The sequence below is a fragment of the Anthonomus grandis genome, chromosome 10, assembly GCF_022605725.1.
Source record: "Anthonomus grandis grandis chromosome 10, icAntGran1.3, whole genome shotgun sequence".
Lineage (NCBI taxonomy): Eukaryota > Metazoa > Arthropoda > Insecta > Coleoptera > Curculionidae > Anthonomus > Anthonomus grandis.
The window spans coordinates 27,520,399-27,536,866 of NC_065555.1; the positions used below are offsets into that span (position 1 = coordinate 27,520,399).

The 16,468-nt window shown below is 32.4% G+C and overlaps 1 protein-coding gene across 8 annotated transcripts in view; it reads left to right on the forward strand.

The window, feature by feature from the left end:
- LOC126741031 (probable phospholipid-transporting ATPase IM) overlaps nucleotides 1-16,468 on the forward strand; it is a 374,205-nt gene that overhangs the window by 218,619 nt on the left and 139,118 nt on the right. For all 8 annotated transcript variants that reach the window (XM_050447297.1, XM_050447302.1, XM_050447300.1 and 5 more), the window contains 5 exons: nucleotides 90-295; nucleotides 2,976-3,153; nucleotides 3,214-3,366; nucleotides 11,348-11,492; nucleotides 11,551-11,733. In XM_050447297.1, the coding sequence (XP_050303254.1) occupies nucleotides 90-295; nucleotides 2,976-3,153; nucleotides 3,214-3,366; nucleotides 11,348-11,492; nucleotides 11,551-11,733 (865 nt within the window). The remainder of the gene's footprint in view (nucleotides 1-89; nucleotides 296-2,975; nucleotides 3,154-3,213; nucleotides 3,367-11,347; nucleotides 11,493-11,550; nucleotides 11,734-16,468) is intronic.

Below are 16,468 nucleotides of genomic sequence, written 5' to 3' on the forward strand. Positions count from 1 at the left end.
CGTATCTTATTTTTAGTTACTAATTGTTACTACCTGTTATCGCTTCCTCCCTAACTATATTATTAATTCTACTACTTTTTAATTTGCAGCAACGTCATATTTCGGATTCTCATGTTAACAACAGAAAATCAAAAGTTGTCCGAAATGGGAAGCTGGTCCAAGAAAAATGGTCAGCTGTTCAAGTCGGAGATATCATCCGTATGGACAATAATACCTTCGTAGCGGCCGATCTCTTACTTCTCACGTCCAGCGAGCCCAATGGACTGTGTTACATAGAAACATCAGAGCTAGATGGGTTAGTACTTTTTACCTCTTACAATTCCAAAAATTAAGAAATTTTAATATAAAAACAATGGTAGTCAACTAATTAGAAACACGAAAACCAAAGAACATTTTTCATATTTAACAGAAATCTGTTCACATCAAATATAGTAATAATAATAATAATTTTATTGAAAACCTAATCTAAAACTTACAAAAGCGAAATTTAATAAAAGATTTTAACAAAAAGACATCTTTAACCCTATAATGATGCCTATTTTAAACTGATTATTTAGCTATTTTCTACGTAATTATAAGGTAATCAAAGAATTTAAAAAAAAAATTCTACCATGCGTTGACTATCATGCGTGGATCCTGACCAGTGTGTATCAATAGCATAGAACTGCATATCAGGCCCACATATGAACAATGGTTCACGTGTCTATTTACAAAGTCAGCTTCATTTTCTGTAGGAGCATCTATTTTTGTCAATGTTCCATCAATTGCACCACACACACCTAATAAAAAATTCCACTAGAACATAAAATTTAAAGGAAATAATATTTCATATTGTACCTTTTAAATAATAAATAATCCATTAAAATTACTTGTGGCATATTCGCTATGCGCTGAAAATTCTGGGCAACCAGATGCATGTTCTCTGGAAACTTGACGTGAGATTCATATATGCGTTTTAGTATAGCCTTTACGAATTTATGTATGCAGCGGATACACCATGCATGTCTCCGACAGCATGGTATTGTATGCCTGTTCCCAGCCAATGAATAGACATCTCCATAATTTGTTTAACTGTTAATCCTGCTCGTCTAGTACTCTGCTCAAGGTCGTTATTCAGAATCATTTTCAGGGGATTAAATTTTTCTTCAGACATCCTGAATCTGGCATTTGCATCAAAAGGTCTATTTTCTAACCACCCGTAGCTTTTGAAAACGTATCACTTGTAATACACAAATTTGTAGGTATATTGTGCCAAATGTCTTACCTTAGTCGCTTCCTATATAACTTTCTGTGCCTTTGTGGCACATTTTCTTCATCGGAAGAAGAATCACTACTAAATAGTAGATTTTGCATTATATATGATGTGCACCAGAACATATTTAAAATAGAAATGAGGGTCTTCGTCAACTCGTCGGTAAATCTTGACGAATTGAGGAGCAAGAGTGTTTATGAAATGAAATTCAACATTATGCCGCTCCTCACTCCTCAACTCTTAAACTCTTCATTTTTATGAAACAGGCTCCAGGCGTGAGGTTAGTCATATCTTAGCCTATATGTTTTTTCGGGGGAAATTATTTAGGGTACGTTTCTTCAAGAATTGAAACAAACTGGACGAACATATCATGCACATTGCCAGTATCTGAAATAAAATCCCAATTGACTTCATTCACTGTTTTATAGAACATAAATTTATCCCACTGAGTAATTGGTCTATGTTTTTTGAAAGATGTTGTATATCCCTCGACCAACCCCTCGAGCTTGACTATTTGGGCTCTATGATCAGACACATTCATTTCTACTACATTCATACATCTTACATCAATCTCTTTACTTACGAAAACGTTATCCAGGCAGTTATTAAGACGAGTTGGTTTAAAAACTGTTTTAGGTTAAAGCTGTTTGTTATGTCACTGAAGATAGCTGCCTCATAACACACCTTGTATTAAACTGAATATTAAAATCACCTGCGACCGCAATTTTAGTATTATCTCGCATGGACTGTGTTAGAATGTTTTCTTACACAGTGAAGAAGGTGTCAATATTTCCACTGGGTTACCTATAAAAAGCAATATATAAAACATAGCAAATTTTGGTAAAAAGATAGAACAAAACTCTACACTTTTATCAATATTTACATGATTGGTTTTATTTATCTTAGAAACTTCTATATCGTGTTTCAACAGGATCATTGTACCTCCACCTGAGCAGGACTGCCTTGTTGAATATGCCGCTACCTTGTAACCAATTTAGTTGAAAGGACTGGACCTCATCCTCTTTTAACCAGCTACTGCTTGCTAATACATATGCCATCAATGTCTTTGCCTACCAAAAACGCCTCGAACTTGTCCAGCTTGTTTTGGAGTAACCTTGCATTTATATGTAGAAATGTAACTACTTGTGTCTTCGTGGTGGTCTGTCTTTGACGCTGTATATTCTGAATACGCTGTATATTCGGTATATTACAAAATCCTAAAAAGTGATCTATAGAACCAAAGTAGTTAATGATTTTGGTTCCAAAATTGTTTTGCTTACTTCCGATTCTATTACTATAGAGTCAGTTGGTTTGTCATTACTTGTTACTTGTAATATTACTTTGTTAATTGGGGTTTTTGTTTGACGTTCAGATATAGATATATCTTAAACTGATCTACAGCATCTGAAAATAATATTATGATTTTGCAGATATTTTATAATACTCTCTGGACAGCTGAAAACAGCAGAAAGCATTAACAATGTTATCAAAAACCTCTGAAATCTTTCAATTTTACATAAAAATTAGGTTTGTATAAGTAATTTGATGTGTATTATAAATATTTCACATGACTTGCGTACTTGGCTTAGAGAAACCCTACTCTCATTTCATTCAAAAATATCCTATAATAATGAGTAATTAAATATTTAATGTGTACATTTTCTGCATACAAGAAACTTGATACCCTATAAATTAACGCCAATAATATTTATTTCTTTAACAGGGAAACCAACTTAAAATGTCGCCAGTGCCTAGTAGAAACAGCAGAGATGGGCCAAGATGATGCACTTATCAGCGAATTCGACGGCGAGATAGTGTGCGAGCAACCAAACAATTTACTTAACAAATTCGAAGGTGTATTAATATGGAAGGGAAAGACCTATTCTTTAGACAACGATAAGGTAGGATACATGTTAATTTAACAGCTATTTAAATAATTCAATTTTCTGTGGTTGTTTCAGATAATTTTAAGAGGCTGCGTTTTAAGGAACACCGCTTGGTGTTATGGGGTGGTCATCTTTGCGGGCAAAGACACCAAACTCATGCAGAACAGCGGGAAGAGCAAGTTTAAGCGGACGAGTATTGACCGACTGCTTAACTTTTTAATTATAGGGGTAAGATTTTGACGTTTTTATTTAATGAAATTAAAATAACAACTTAGTACATTAGCGACATGTTTCAAATTAGTACGCTTATCCATTAATCGTTAATTTTGTGTGGTTCAATATAACATGTTCTTTGTGTAATTTTTCATTTTAACTATCCTTTTTATATACAGAGTTTTTCATAAAGCGTGGATCGCGGCTATATCTCGAAAACTGTCAGTCTGACATCATTAGAATTGACATTATTAAAGCAGCCAAGAGAAAATGCTGGAAATTATTTTTAAGTTCGAAATTTGGCTATTAGGAGGCCTAATTAAAAGGTCAATAATTCGGTTCTAATTTTTTCCCTAAAATGTCAGCTTAAGGTATCTCCTTTTAATATAATTAGAAACCTTGGAATATTCCCCATCATTTTGGTCAAAGACTTATTGGCCTACCGATCTTCATAAAGTAGGGGAATGTAATGAAAGTATAATTGTTTAAATGGCTATAACTTTTCAAAGACTTAACCGATATTCTTCAATTTGGGCTTGTTCAAAACTGAAACGTAAGTACTTTAAAATATTGTATCCAGTAGTAGGCGAAAGTTTTTAGTAAAAGTAGATTAAATTTACTAGTAAAAACCTGAAAGCAGCAGTCGGCTATCTTTTTTAGTCTTTTTTAACTTTTCAAGTTATTACTGAAATAAGAATTTTTCACTCTTAATACGGGTATAGAATAATAATAATAAGGACTGTATTTGTACATTCACATTTGAGATTACAGATTGACAAATCAAAGTAAAAAAAAAAGTGTTCAACGAATCTTAACTTACCTCTAATACCTAAATTAAAGACTACAAAAGTAAATATTCAAAATCTTTTGATTTAATTAATTTTCATATATCATTTTATAATTCTTAAGTATATAATAAAAAGAAAGAAGAATATTGCTATTTATAAACTCTCAAATGTCGATACACCCTGCCCGTAACTTGTTAATTACATATTTTTTGAAATTTACTGGAGACATGGCAAGTACAACTGCCAGAAAATCATTTAGACGTTTCGCAATAAGATACGAAAAGGATCGTTCGAACAGGGAAGTAAAATGCACTGAAATTAGCTTAATTTCAGTGCATAGCTGAAGTTAGCTTGCCCTTAAGCCTTATGTTTATATTATGGATATCAGTTCGAAATCGAATTTTAATTTATACCCATTGTGATATAAACACACCATATACCGGGTGTCCGGAAAAAGGAGGCCAATCCGCCAGCCACATATAGGGTGGACCAAAATAATGCGACTTTCGTTATGCCATGTTTTAATTGGGCGCTCGGTATTCAATATACAGGGCGTCAAAATGAGAAATATAAAATCGTTTTTTTAAAGTAAGTCGAGTGTTTCATAACATATTAAATTAGAATTTGGTGTGAGGGGGTTTTTTGGAACGAGGAATTGAAATCCGTTCACAGATTCGCTATACCTTGCAGGGGGCGCTACCTGCGGTATATTGCATGTGTTAAAAATACCAAAACTTTTTTCCACCCATGTATAATAAAGTTCTATTAAAAAATTCTAATTATCCAATCTTTTCTTGTAAAAAAAGTATTCTTAGTAAATGTCGTTTTGAGAATCTGTTTATTAGATATCTTGATTTTAAAATCAAGATACATTTTAACAAGTTAACAAAATAAACATAAATTATTTTTCTAAATTACTTATTATAATAAAACATAGAATAATTACCCTAAATTATTTATTCTACGTGACCTCTATTCATTTGTATACACCTACGAGCCCTATTTATTAAAGAAAATCTAAGTCTTCGATATTCACGAACTGCCGCTTCCGCATTTCCATCACAAAATCCATAACAAAAATGAATATCAGCGTATTCATTACTTGAAAAACGCATTTTTCAGAATACTTTTAACAACACTGTTAACAATAGCAAAATTAATAAGTTAACCAACGCAATAATTTGACTTACTTAAATAATTAACTGTCATAATAAAATACAAACAAACCGTCTTTTGTTTTATGCATGCATTGCCATTATTATATTCATTATTTATTTGAATTTCCGAATCCAGATTCTTGTGTCTTTTTTAGAACCCAACAGAATAATTTAGTCTTTAATTAAATTTAGTATTTTCATTTTTTTTGTTTAATAAAACAAAAATCAGCATTTATAAAAATTTATTTTTTTACTCGCAAACAGTGTATCGTACGACAAAAAGTAAAGAGATGTTTTTTGTTTTAAATTAAACAAGGATTTCATAAAAAAAACAGTGACGCATCATTTTTTTAATTAAAATTAATTAAAATTGTATGAAGATCGGCCCGCACACACGCCACTGGTGAATAAAATTAATAATTTTTGCACAAAAAGATGCGTCTTGATTAACTGTCTAAACGTGCCAAATGTCATTAAAATATCTAAAGTGGTTTAAGAAAAATAAAAAAAAAATTATTTTTTTAATTAGAATTTTGATACCCTGTAATTTTCTAACGAATCATTTTTCGAATATTATTTATAATAGCAAACTTATTATTTTTTCGTTCTCCGTCGGCCATTTAATTTTCCGCCATCGAAACCGGACCACCCTGTATATTACGGTAATTAACCAATTTACAAAATAAATATAGTATATTAAATATTCAATAAAATAAGATTTTATATCGCAATAAACAGGGACGGACCGAAGCGAAATTATTGGGGAGGGATATAATAAAATTTTGCCAACAAAAAAAAATTGTCTTAAGTCATTCATTGGACATTATGTTTTAAAATATAGGATTAATAACAAAAATTTTAAAAATAGAATAATGTAATCCTTTATGCTAAAATAAACGTCTTGCCTAGTTATTATACAAAATACAAATAGAAATTAAAATTATAATACTTTAAACATTAGTTTGCGTAACTCTTATTCTACGGTTTTTGAGCTTGCACAATGCTGACATAATTTTAGATATATTGATATTGTCTGTACTATCTTTTTCGCATTTAAGGGCCATCAAAGAGTTAAGCCGTTGGTTTCCCATTTGAGTCCGTAGAGCATTTTTTACAAATTTTAATGAACTATTGGAACGTTCATTTTTTGCAACTGAAAATCCAGCAGTATAAATAAATTGACATAACTGGAAGGTTAATATTAATGGGTCCTTCCGTTGTACTGCCACTTCCATAACGTCATGCATAGAGCTTACACTTTTTTGTCTGCATAACTCAAAAAAAATTTTGAGCTCGCCCTGCAGTGCATAAGGGTCTGGCTTGTTGCAAGGATACATTGCTAGAACTAGATTTATGTATTCCCTAGAAAGATTTTCATTAGACAATGGCAAAGAAAATAGTTTTATTATTGGACGAAGGTTTTCTATGACATCATTTAAATTTGTTTGTAAAAATGTGATTAAAACATCCAAAACACAAATAAATTCTTTTTTAAAATATCCGTACATATCAAAAGACGTTGTGTTTTGATTGTTTTCATCGATTTTTTTTGGTATAATTCGCCGCCTATGATTGATTTTTTGATATCATCTTGGGGTGAAATGTTTGCTTTACATGCGAATTGTTTCGCTGCGTCAATCAGGTCACGTAATTCTTTATCATTGTTCCGGATTCTTTGGAGAATATTGGCAGTGGTTTTAATTTCTTCTACAGCATCTACAACGTTAAGCCTTTCCGATGTCATCTGGGTTGAAATTGATACGTAGGTCTCGCACAGAGCCGGTCTTACTTATAATTTTAAGTAAATGGTCGATAATATTGACAATAGTTTGCCGAATTTTATATCGGGGCCTTTAGAGGATAGCTTTTCTGTATTTTTTTTTTATATGATTTGTGATTTTTATTTCTTTTTATAAGTTTTAAAATCTTTTACAGTTCTGACACGGAGCCTGCAAACCCGGTAGTAGATATTATTTATACTCAACCTAAAAAAACGGTAAAACAGTAATTTTACTTTAAATGAAAAAAAAAATCGTAAACTATTAAATTATATCCGAAACGGAAAAAAGTATTTGTTGCCGACTTTGATAAAGCCGCAATTAGAAGAACATTACACACTTTTTTTAGAAATAAGTTACCTACAGTAGATAAAATTAATAATACACTGAAACAACACTTATTATTGCCTAATAGTTTTTTTTTTTAAATTGAGTGATATTTTCTGGTTGCGCTATTAAAACAAATAAACGAGATCCGATGAATTCGATTTTTTAGAAGTTGGCAAAACCAAAAATGTTCTAAATGTAATTTTTGCCAACATGCCAACAGCTCAAATTATTGGGGGGGGGGGGGGTGACAATTTTGTAACCAGAAGAGAATGATTAACCCTGTCAAAGGCCTCGGAAAAGTCAGCATATATGGAATCAACCGACATACCATTCTCCAAGGCCCCCGACAAAGCTGTTTGGTAAAGCAACAAATTAGTGGTAATGGACCTACCCCTGACAAACCCATGCTGCTTAGTTGAGATTATGTTTTTAAATTTCTCTGATAAAAAATCTGTGACCAAACTTTCAAGAACCTTTGCGAAGTGACAAGCCAGAGAAACAGGACGATAGTTTTTCACATCATCCCTCTGATCAGTATTCTTAAATATAGGAGTCAAATAATTTAACTTCCATGAGGTTGGAAAAATACCTGTCTTGAAAGACAAATTATAAATCAGCCGTAGTGGACGCGTCTTAAAGCAAAAGCACAGTGTTTTATGAAGACAACTGGAACACAGTCAGGCCCAGGGCCCTTATTAACATTGACATTGGTTAACTTTTCAAAAACTTCCGATATTGTGTATGCACATGCATTTCATCAATATCAAAAGAACATGCAATATCAGGCTGAGTAAATTCTTAAACATCAAATTCATCAGGAGAGTAGACTGAAGAAAAATATTGTGCAAATAAAGATGCTATTTCATGGCCATTTTCACCTGCTGCATCTAAATATTTCACAGTAGATGGAATACTGTTATTTTGTGTCTTATCTCTTATATATTTCCAGAAATATTTAGGATCACTGGAAATAGAAGATTGGCTTTGCTCAATATAGTTTGAGTAGCACTGATCGGCCTGATTTTTACAGATTGCTCTAAGATTACTGAACATTTCATAGTCTTCAACGGCCTTAAACTTTTGATATGTTGTATTTGCCAATATTTTTTGCAAGACATTTGATTTCATTTCTGCGCTGAACCATATTGGAAACTTGAATTTATTGTTAATTTTTATGATAGGTACAAAATAGGTGAGAGCGTTGCCCAATGCATTATACACTCTATTCTTATCTAAATTGTTACAATCTTATTGTGGAAAATTCCACAACAAAGAATTTAATTTTTAATTTAAAAGGTTATTTTTAAACAGGCGGAACTTATCAAACACTTTATTGAGAATAGAAGTATTTTTCTTCAGTTCGGAGAATTTGCCCCCGGCACCAAATGCAGGGAGAGTAAGCATTCGGACGTGATTGGCTAGTTCGGTGACAAAGCGGGAAAAAATAACGCGATATTTAATTTGAGTAGATATAGATCGATGATGAGACAGAGAGTACAGGGTTCGCATTCTCCACTACTTTTTTTTTGGCCGTACTAGTATTTTTGAACGATTCTGAATTTGTGTTTGTTGAAATATCACTTTGCTAAAATAAATACAGTTCACTCATACAATAAATTGTGTGCCTAAGTAAACAATTGGCCCAAATCTCATAGATCCCGGACTTTTCATTGGTCTTCATTTTATCTTTTGGGTTTCCTAACAGATTTCTTAACTTAGTCAAACTGTGATAGACCATTCTAAGGCCTAAATCTTTAAAAACACTATCAACGCCTTGTGTCAAGCAGTACTGTAACGAAAGTTTGCTTATTTTCAACTTTTTGAAATATAGTAGAGTTTTTAAGATTAACTTTAAACTTATATCTTTTTTAATCAGCTTATTAATATTTATATCATCATTAACCCTAGCAATTATTTTTTTTTTTTTTATTAAATCTGTTACTAGTTAATGAAAGGAAATGAAGCCAAACGATGTACTAAGAAATGCATGCCATAGCCATTTTATGTTGAAAAAAATGGTTAGAGTCATCAGTTATGTATCAAAAAGTATTTGTTTCTTTTCTATAAATATCAAATTCGAACGGATTATTAATGGAAGTTGGTTATTTGTTTCTTGTTCGAAGGTAAATTTATTGGATGGTCCTGTGCTCTGCTACAAAGGGAGAGAGTTGTTCAGAATACGAATTTTGTAACATGCAAAGTTTTATTAATTTATTTATTTCTCGGATATTACCGAAACTATTATTTTCCAAAAGTTCAATAAGATATTAAAGTTTTCGAGTTTCGGGTATAGGAATGCTTGCAAACAAAGAAGATACTCGTACATTGAAAAAAACAAGAATTTTATCTTCACTTAAAATTAAATTGATGTCTTTTGAAATAACTGTTTACTGTTTTCGACTGAAAAACATTCATCAGGCAATTTTAAGGTGTCAAATTGCTTTACCAAGTTGGATATACAATACGCGGGTGCATGTGAAAAAGGTGTTATGTCATTTTTTTGTCAAAACTGGTTTATGTCAGAAGCCGAATTTAAAAACCCTCCTTTACGTATGGGAATAACGAACTAAGTCATTATACACGCGTAAGTCCATTTTTTTTCAATGTGTCTAACGAGATAAGTTACACTTTTATCGTGTAAAATGCTCTATGTCAGACATACTACAAATGCATTTTAGTTTTTTTGCAATCACGCGTGAAAAGGGATTTAAGTCAAACATATCTGCTGCCATACATTAGCGACACTTTTGCGGATTTTTATAAAAATTTGACCACCACCAAAGACAAAAATGCTGATACATATCCTGATGCAAGTTCAGATGAATCAAGTGATGAGTAATATTTTATTCCTCTTAAAATAATTTGAATATGTTCTTTGTTTTAAAATTAAATGCTTTTAAGTTGAAGAAATAGTCCATTGCTTGAATTGGAGTTTAAAGTTAAGGTAAGTAAAACTCTTTAAGTCTTCTTCCAATATTTAATAAATTTAGAAAAATTTATATATATTCTCTACATGTTTCGAGAGTGTAAACTCTCATCTTCAGGAGAATAACTACAAAAGTAATGGTCTTAAACTAAGTACAAACGCAAAATGATGGAAACCTACCCTTGCACTGACATTTTCGCAATAATTCTAAATAACCTTATGTTAAACCATATAGATTACCTTTTTCACAAAAAGATGAAATACATAAAAAAGTAACTAAAATGTGCCAAGATGGTATAGTTAAAAGGGCACAAAGTGAATGGAATTCTCCAGTTTTATTGGTTCCAAAAATAGAAACTGAAGATGAGGGTTTACACGCTCGAAACATATGTAGAGAATATATATATAAATTTTTCTAAATTTATTAAACATTGGAGGACAACCTAAATAGTTTTACTTACCTTAAATGCTTTTGTTGGTACATTCGTTATATACATTTTAAATTCGTACATTGTTACATGTTATATTCGATACTTTATTTTTTTTATTGTGTAAAAAGAGTTATGTCAAAATTTTAAGAAATCTAAATGTTGTAAGTCAAAAAAATTGTGAATACTATTTTATACCAAACACTAGAAAAGTTTATTTACTTTACAATAAAAATGCTCCTTTTATTCTACTTGATTCTAAGCAAAAAAAAAATATATGTTTAAAATTTTAGTCACAGCCCAAAATAACACTTCAAGTGCGAATTACTCAAATTCGCTATTTTTGACATACAACTTTTTTCCCATGCACCCGCGAATAGTAGAGACAATTGGTCTCATTTTATTGCTAGGCTTATAGATTTTTGGTAAACAATATAATTCTGGAACTGTTTCCATACACAATATTAACATCGTTAGCGAAACACGTGTCAAAAATAAAACAAAAAGTTTTAGTTAGTGGTAAAACTGTTTTGTGATTTAAATTAACAACTGTTTTTTTTGTGATGCTAAAAAGTATTTTACATTTCAGATAGTATTTTTTCTATTATCGATGTGCCTTTTCTGCATGGTGGCCTGCGGCATCTGGGAGTCGCTTGTGGGCCGCTACTTCCAGACCTTCCTACCTTGGGATACGCTGGTTCCTTCAGAGCCGTTAGGAGGAGCCACAATCATAGGTACATAAATTAAAATATTGACCAAGAACTTAAAAAAAAAACATTTAATTTGTTTCAGCTCTGCTTGTATTTTTTTCATACGCAATAGTACTAAACACGGTAGTGCCGATTTCGTTGTACGTTTCCGTAGAAGTGATTCGGTTCGTCCAAAGTTTCTTAATCAATTGGGACGAGCAGATGTACTATAAAAAATATAATGCATATGCTAAGGCGCGCACCACAACGTTAAATGAAGAATTAGGTATGTTTTTTTAGGTTAGAAATACAGGTTGATATATTTAACTTTTTAGTTTTTTTGCCTTGATCACTTTTTCAAGGGTATTTCAAATTTAACTTTTTTCACTTTAATAGAAATGTACATATATGTTTTCTTAGAACTTTATTGAACGGAGGAAAAGAAACTAACTAAAAAAGCAGTGTAGAGAAAATGAAAGACATCGATAAACCCCACCAATTTTTGTGATATGTTAATTGGAAGAGCGGATTATAATTTTTAGGTGAAGCTAATGTATACATGTTGTTTGATTTTGGGACATCTGTTTGGCATTCTTCGAACTAAATTGTCAATGTTGTTGTGCTTTATTTATTAAGGACATGTGAAAATTTAGTAATAGAAACTTCAATTTCCTTAATTCAAAATGGCCACTTACGTCAACCTGAACCATACAGTTCTGAAGTCCATTTTAGCCACTTACTATTAAATAGTAATATTACCGAACTAACCAGTTACAGAGAAAACGAGGAACCATCGACCCTCGACTTATTATTAGCAAACGAAGAATCTCATGTTTGCAATATTGAAATCAATTGAGTCCAATTTCTATATTATCTACCCTCTCCAAGATAGTTGAAAAACTTGCAAAAATCAGAATTTTGTCTTTTTTTGCAACATAATTGCATTTTATCTGCAAATCAGTTTGGATTTCAAACGGGAAAAGGGACTCATGACGCTGTTTTCGGCTTTTTGGAGAGTGTCTATGTGTCCTTAAATTCTGGAGAGTCCGCGGCGGCAGTGTTTTGCGATTTATCCAAGGCATTTGATTGTGTAGATCATGGAATACTGCTGTCTAAGCTCAATAATTATGGCTTTAGAGGTATGGCATTGCAATGGCTAGAATCCTATCTGTCTAATCGTACCTAAAGAGTTACAGTATCTGGATGTTTATCCGATTCCAGATCCCTTAAAACTGGAGTACCTCGGGGTTCAGTGTTAGGACCACTATTATTTTTGCTCTATGTAAATGATTGGAGTTCATTAAAACTGCAGGGCAAAGTGGTTCAGTTTGCTGATGATACCATCATTTTCCAGGAATCATAGAAATTCTGATAATGTTAGAGCCCAGGTTTTTAAGGATCTTAAGATTTTATCGAGTGGTGTGCTGCAAACAGGCTTGTATTTAATAATAATAATAAACGTCTTTTATTTAACAAACAAATAGTTTACAGTTGTGATTATTATACATACATTTCTATAGAGATATAAGAGAGGCGAAGTCTAGCCATGTGGCTACTCTTACTTAACCTACCTAATCCCTTTGAAGTGAAAATAAAACAATATCATGCAACTTATTAGCGAATAGCTCTTTAAATGTACGCACATATTGTAGAAAGAAAAGAAAAGTTACTTAAAGAATTATTATACACAACGACAAACTGTGCGATACAAAAGACCGTAATATAGCTTTATCCAGTAGCAGGTAGAGATTTTCTTTAAAAAGTAGATAGTTATATTTTGAAATAATTTTAAAGCCTAGTCTAGTTCAGCATACAATGCCAATACCTGTTTATAAATTCTTCAAATATATTATAAGGTTGGTTTATTACACAAGTCTGATACACTTTTCCTGGTTATTCTCCCATTTTTTCTAATTTACCCCTTTATTTTTTTTATTAAGTATTGCCTCAACATGCTCATTTTAGGTGTCTTTTTGTCTTTAGTAAGAAAGAAAGAAAAAAATCCTTTCTTATTCATGGCGAATTTGTTGATTAAATAAAAACAAACGTATTTTGTATTTAAATTTGTTAATATTAAATATTTTAAAATTATCAGGTATGGAATTATATAAGGTGATTGCATTATATGAAAAGGATCTTTTATACATAGATGTTTTATGTAACGGGATGGAGAATTTGTTTTTGTTTCTAATATTTTGTCCATGCATGCTTGTCCTTGGCAGAAATTTATTTTCAAGAGTATTCGAGGTGTTAGTGGTATTGAGAAGCTTATGCACAAAATTTGAAAGATGTAGTTTTCTACGGCTTTCCATATTTAGCCAGTTAGATTCTACAATTTTATGAGTAATATGGTCATGCTTCCTAATTCCGTATATCAATCGACAGCATGCGTTCTGTACCCTTTGTATTTTTTGTTTATCGAGAGCAGTAAGACATGGACCGTATATAAAGTCACCATAGTTGAAATGTGAGAGTACTAATGTGTCGCATAAACTTTTTTTCAACGAGTAGTTAAGAATGTGCCGATTATTATATAATAATTTCAGCGCACAGAAGCTTTTTCTTGTTATATTCTGAACGTGTGCACTAAATCTGAGATCTTCGTCGATAGTTAAGCCAAGATTTTTTGCGCTGGATACAAATTTTAATGTAGTATCATTTATTTTTAATTTTAAGTTATTTTTAATAGAGTTTCTTTTGATATTGCTGCCAATACATAATAGTTTAGTTTTGTCAGAATTTAAATTTAGGTTATGTTCGGCAGATAATTCTTTAATTACCTGAAGATCAGCGTTTATTTTATCGACCATTTCTTGCGATTTGTTATAATCAAAAAAAACATAGATTTGTGTGTCATCCGCGTATGCTTGTGTTTTACAGTATTTAGGTGCGAGAAGTATATCAATAGTGTAAATAATAAATAGAAGGGGTGATAAAATAGCTCCTTGTGGCACACCCGACAGAACATCCAATGTATTCGACGTAATATTGTTATAGACCACCTTTTGCGACCGTTTGCTTAGAAATGAATTAATTAATTGAACAGAGTCCGCGTCGAACTCATAATATTTTAGCTTAGCTAATAGGAGACGGTGATCCAGAGTATCAAAGGCCTTGGAGAAGTCTAGAAGTACCAAAATATTTATGTAGCCTTCATCGCAGGCCCTGAATATATCATCAAGCACAGATGCTAAAGCAGATACTGTACTAAAATTCTCTCGAAATCCACATTGATTATCAGGCAGGATTTTATTAACAGTGAAATAAGTGAATATTTGGTTATAAAGGATTCGCTCAAAAATTTTTGAATTTAATGTGGGCAAAACTTTTATTATGGGATTTAAGTGTGACGTTCAGAGCCTTATGTTTAGTGAAAACTCCCCCTTGCAATACAAAGAAAGCTGTAAGATCCTTGGTATTACCATTGATGGTCGCCGTCGCTTCGAAGATCATATCCTAAATTGTGCATCAAAATAATCCTCTGGATACTTTGCAGTAAGAATGGCGGGGCATAAGCTGGGAGGGGTAGTTACACGTTCAGTGTACTTTTCTCTTAAGCCGGCCCCAGACGATGTGTGTATGTGGCGAACGTTCGGCATTCGCGGTATTTCGCGGAGCGTGTCAAGTGCGTGTATCATTCGGCATTCGGCCGCTATCCGAACTGCTGTCGGTTTTAGGGCACGCATCAAAGGAGGTTGCGCTCATTCGCGTTAGCTCCCAGACGGTGTGCTTAGCTACGCACACTTATTTGCCTATTTTGTCTTCAGTCAGAGTCGCAACAAGCTTAGCAGCGGGTGTTTTTGTATAATATTTTTGGTGAGTTGCCTTTTTAAGTTTACTTGAAAATTAAAATTAATATTATTTTTAATATTTATTGGTGTTATTTATTTAAGTTATCATGGAATGGTCTAATGATTTGGTGATTGAATTCTTGGATCTGTACCCATAATATGGAACCCATAATACCCAGACCACAAAAATAATTTTATAAATAAAAGTATTTTTGTGGTCTGTATAAAATATACTTTTTCAAAGAAGGACCAAATAAGTATCGCAGATCTAAAAAAGAAGAAAGATTCTTTAATGTCTATATTTAGAACCCTGCTTAACAAAGTTAAAGCAAGCAACAAATCTGGTGCTGGCACAAATTACATTTTTAAACCAAACTGGTTTACATTTGAAAAAATGCAAAATGCTTTCTAAAATAACCATATAGGCCGCAACCGCAGCCGCTTGCTCATCGTCACTATCCATATTTTTATTTAAAAAAACCACTACTACTCCTCTCCGCTACTGTTCTATAACTGAGGCCCTGTGGCGAACGGTTGCTAACAAAGATGCGATGTGGAATATATCCCGAATGCCGTAGCGTGTGGGAGGGTAGCCGAAGCCGCAGTACGAAGGTACATTCGCCGAATACACATATCGTCTGGGGCCGGCTTTATTGAGTCCCATCTTCGTTATGGCTTGCCTTTTTGGGGTTTAAGCAACAAGGGATTATTAAACATAATTTTTGTGATTCAAAAAAACGCAGATACCTATGTTCCGCTGGGTTAAGAGATTCTTGTAAACCTCTCTTTATATCTCAAAAAACCCTAACTCTTTTTTCTCTTTTTATCTTAGGAACAGCTACTCTTATTCATAAATGTCCTAAACCTCCCTCTAACACTGGTCATATGACTCGCCAGGTTAACGATTTTCCCTTACCAATCCCTACATCCTCCCTCACCAAGAGCAAGAACTCACTTATATACCTTAGCAAAAAAATTTACAACCATGTTCCTTTATGTATCAGACAAATTTTAGAAGTTAAGAAATTCAAAAAGAAATTAAAATCACTCACACAGATTTTATTAAAGTTTTTTAAATATTAAAGTTGCTTAAAAAATTAAAGCAGGGCCTTGACGATTTTTTTAATGATACCTTTTGACCTGTGCTCTGACATCATTTTAGTGTTTTAGTTTTGTTTCCTAATAAATATTTTAATTTACGTCCTCTAAATAAAATTCTGTTTTATTGAC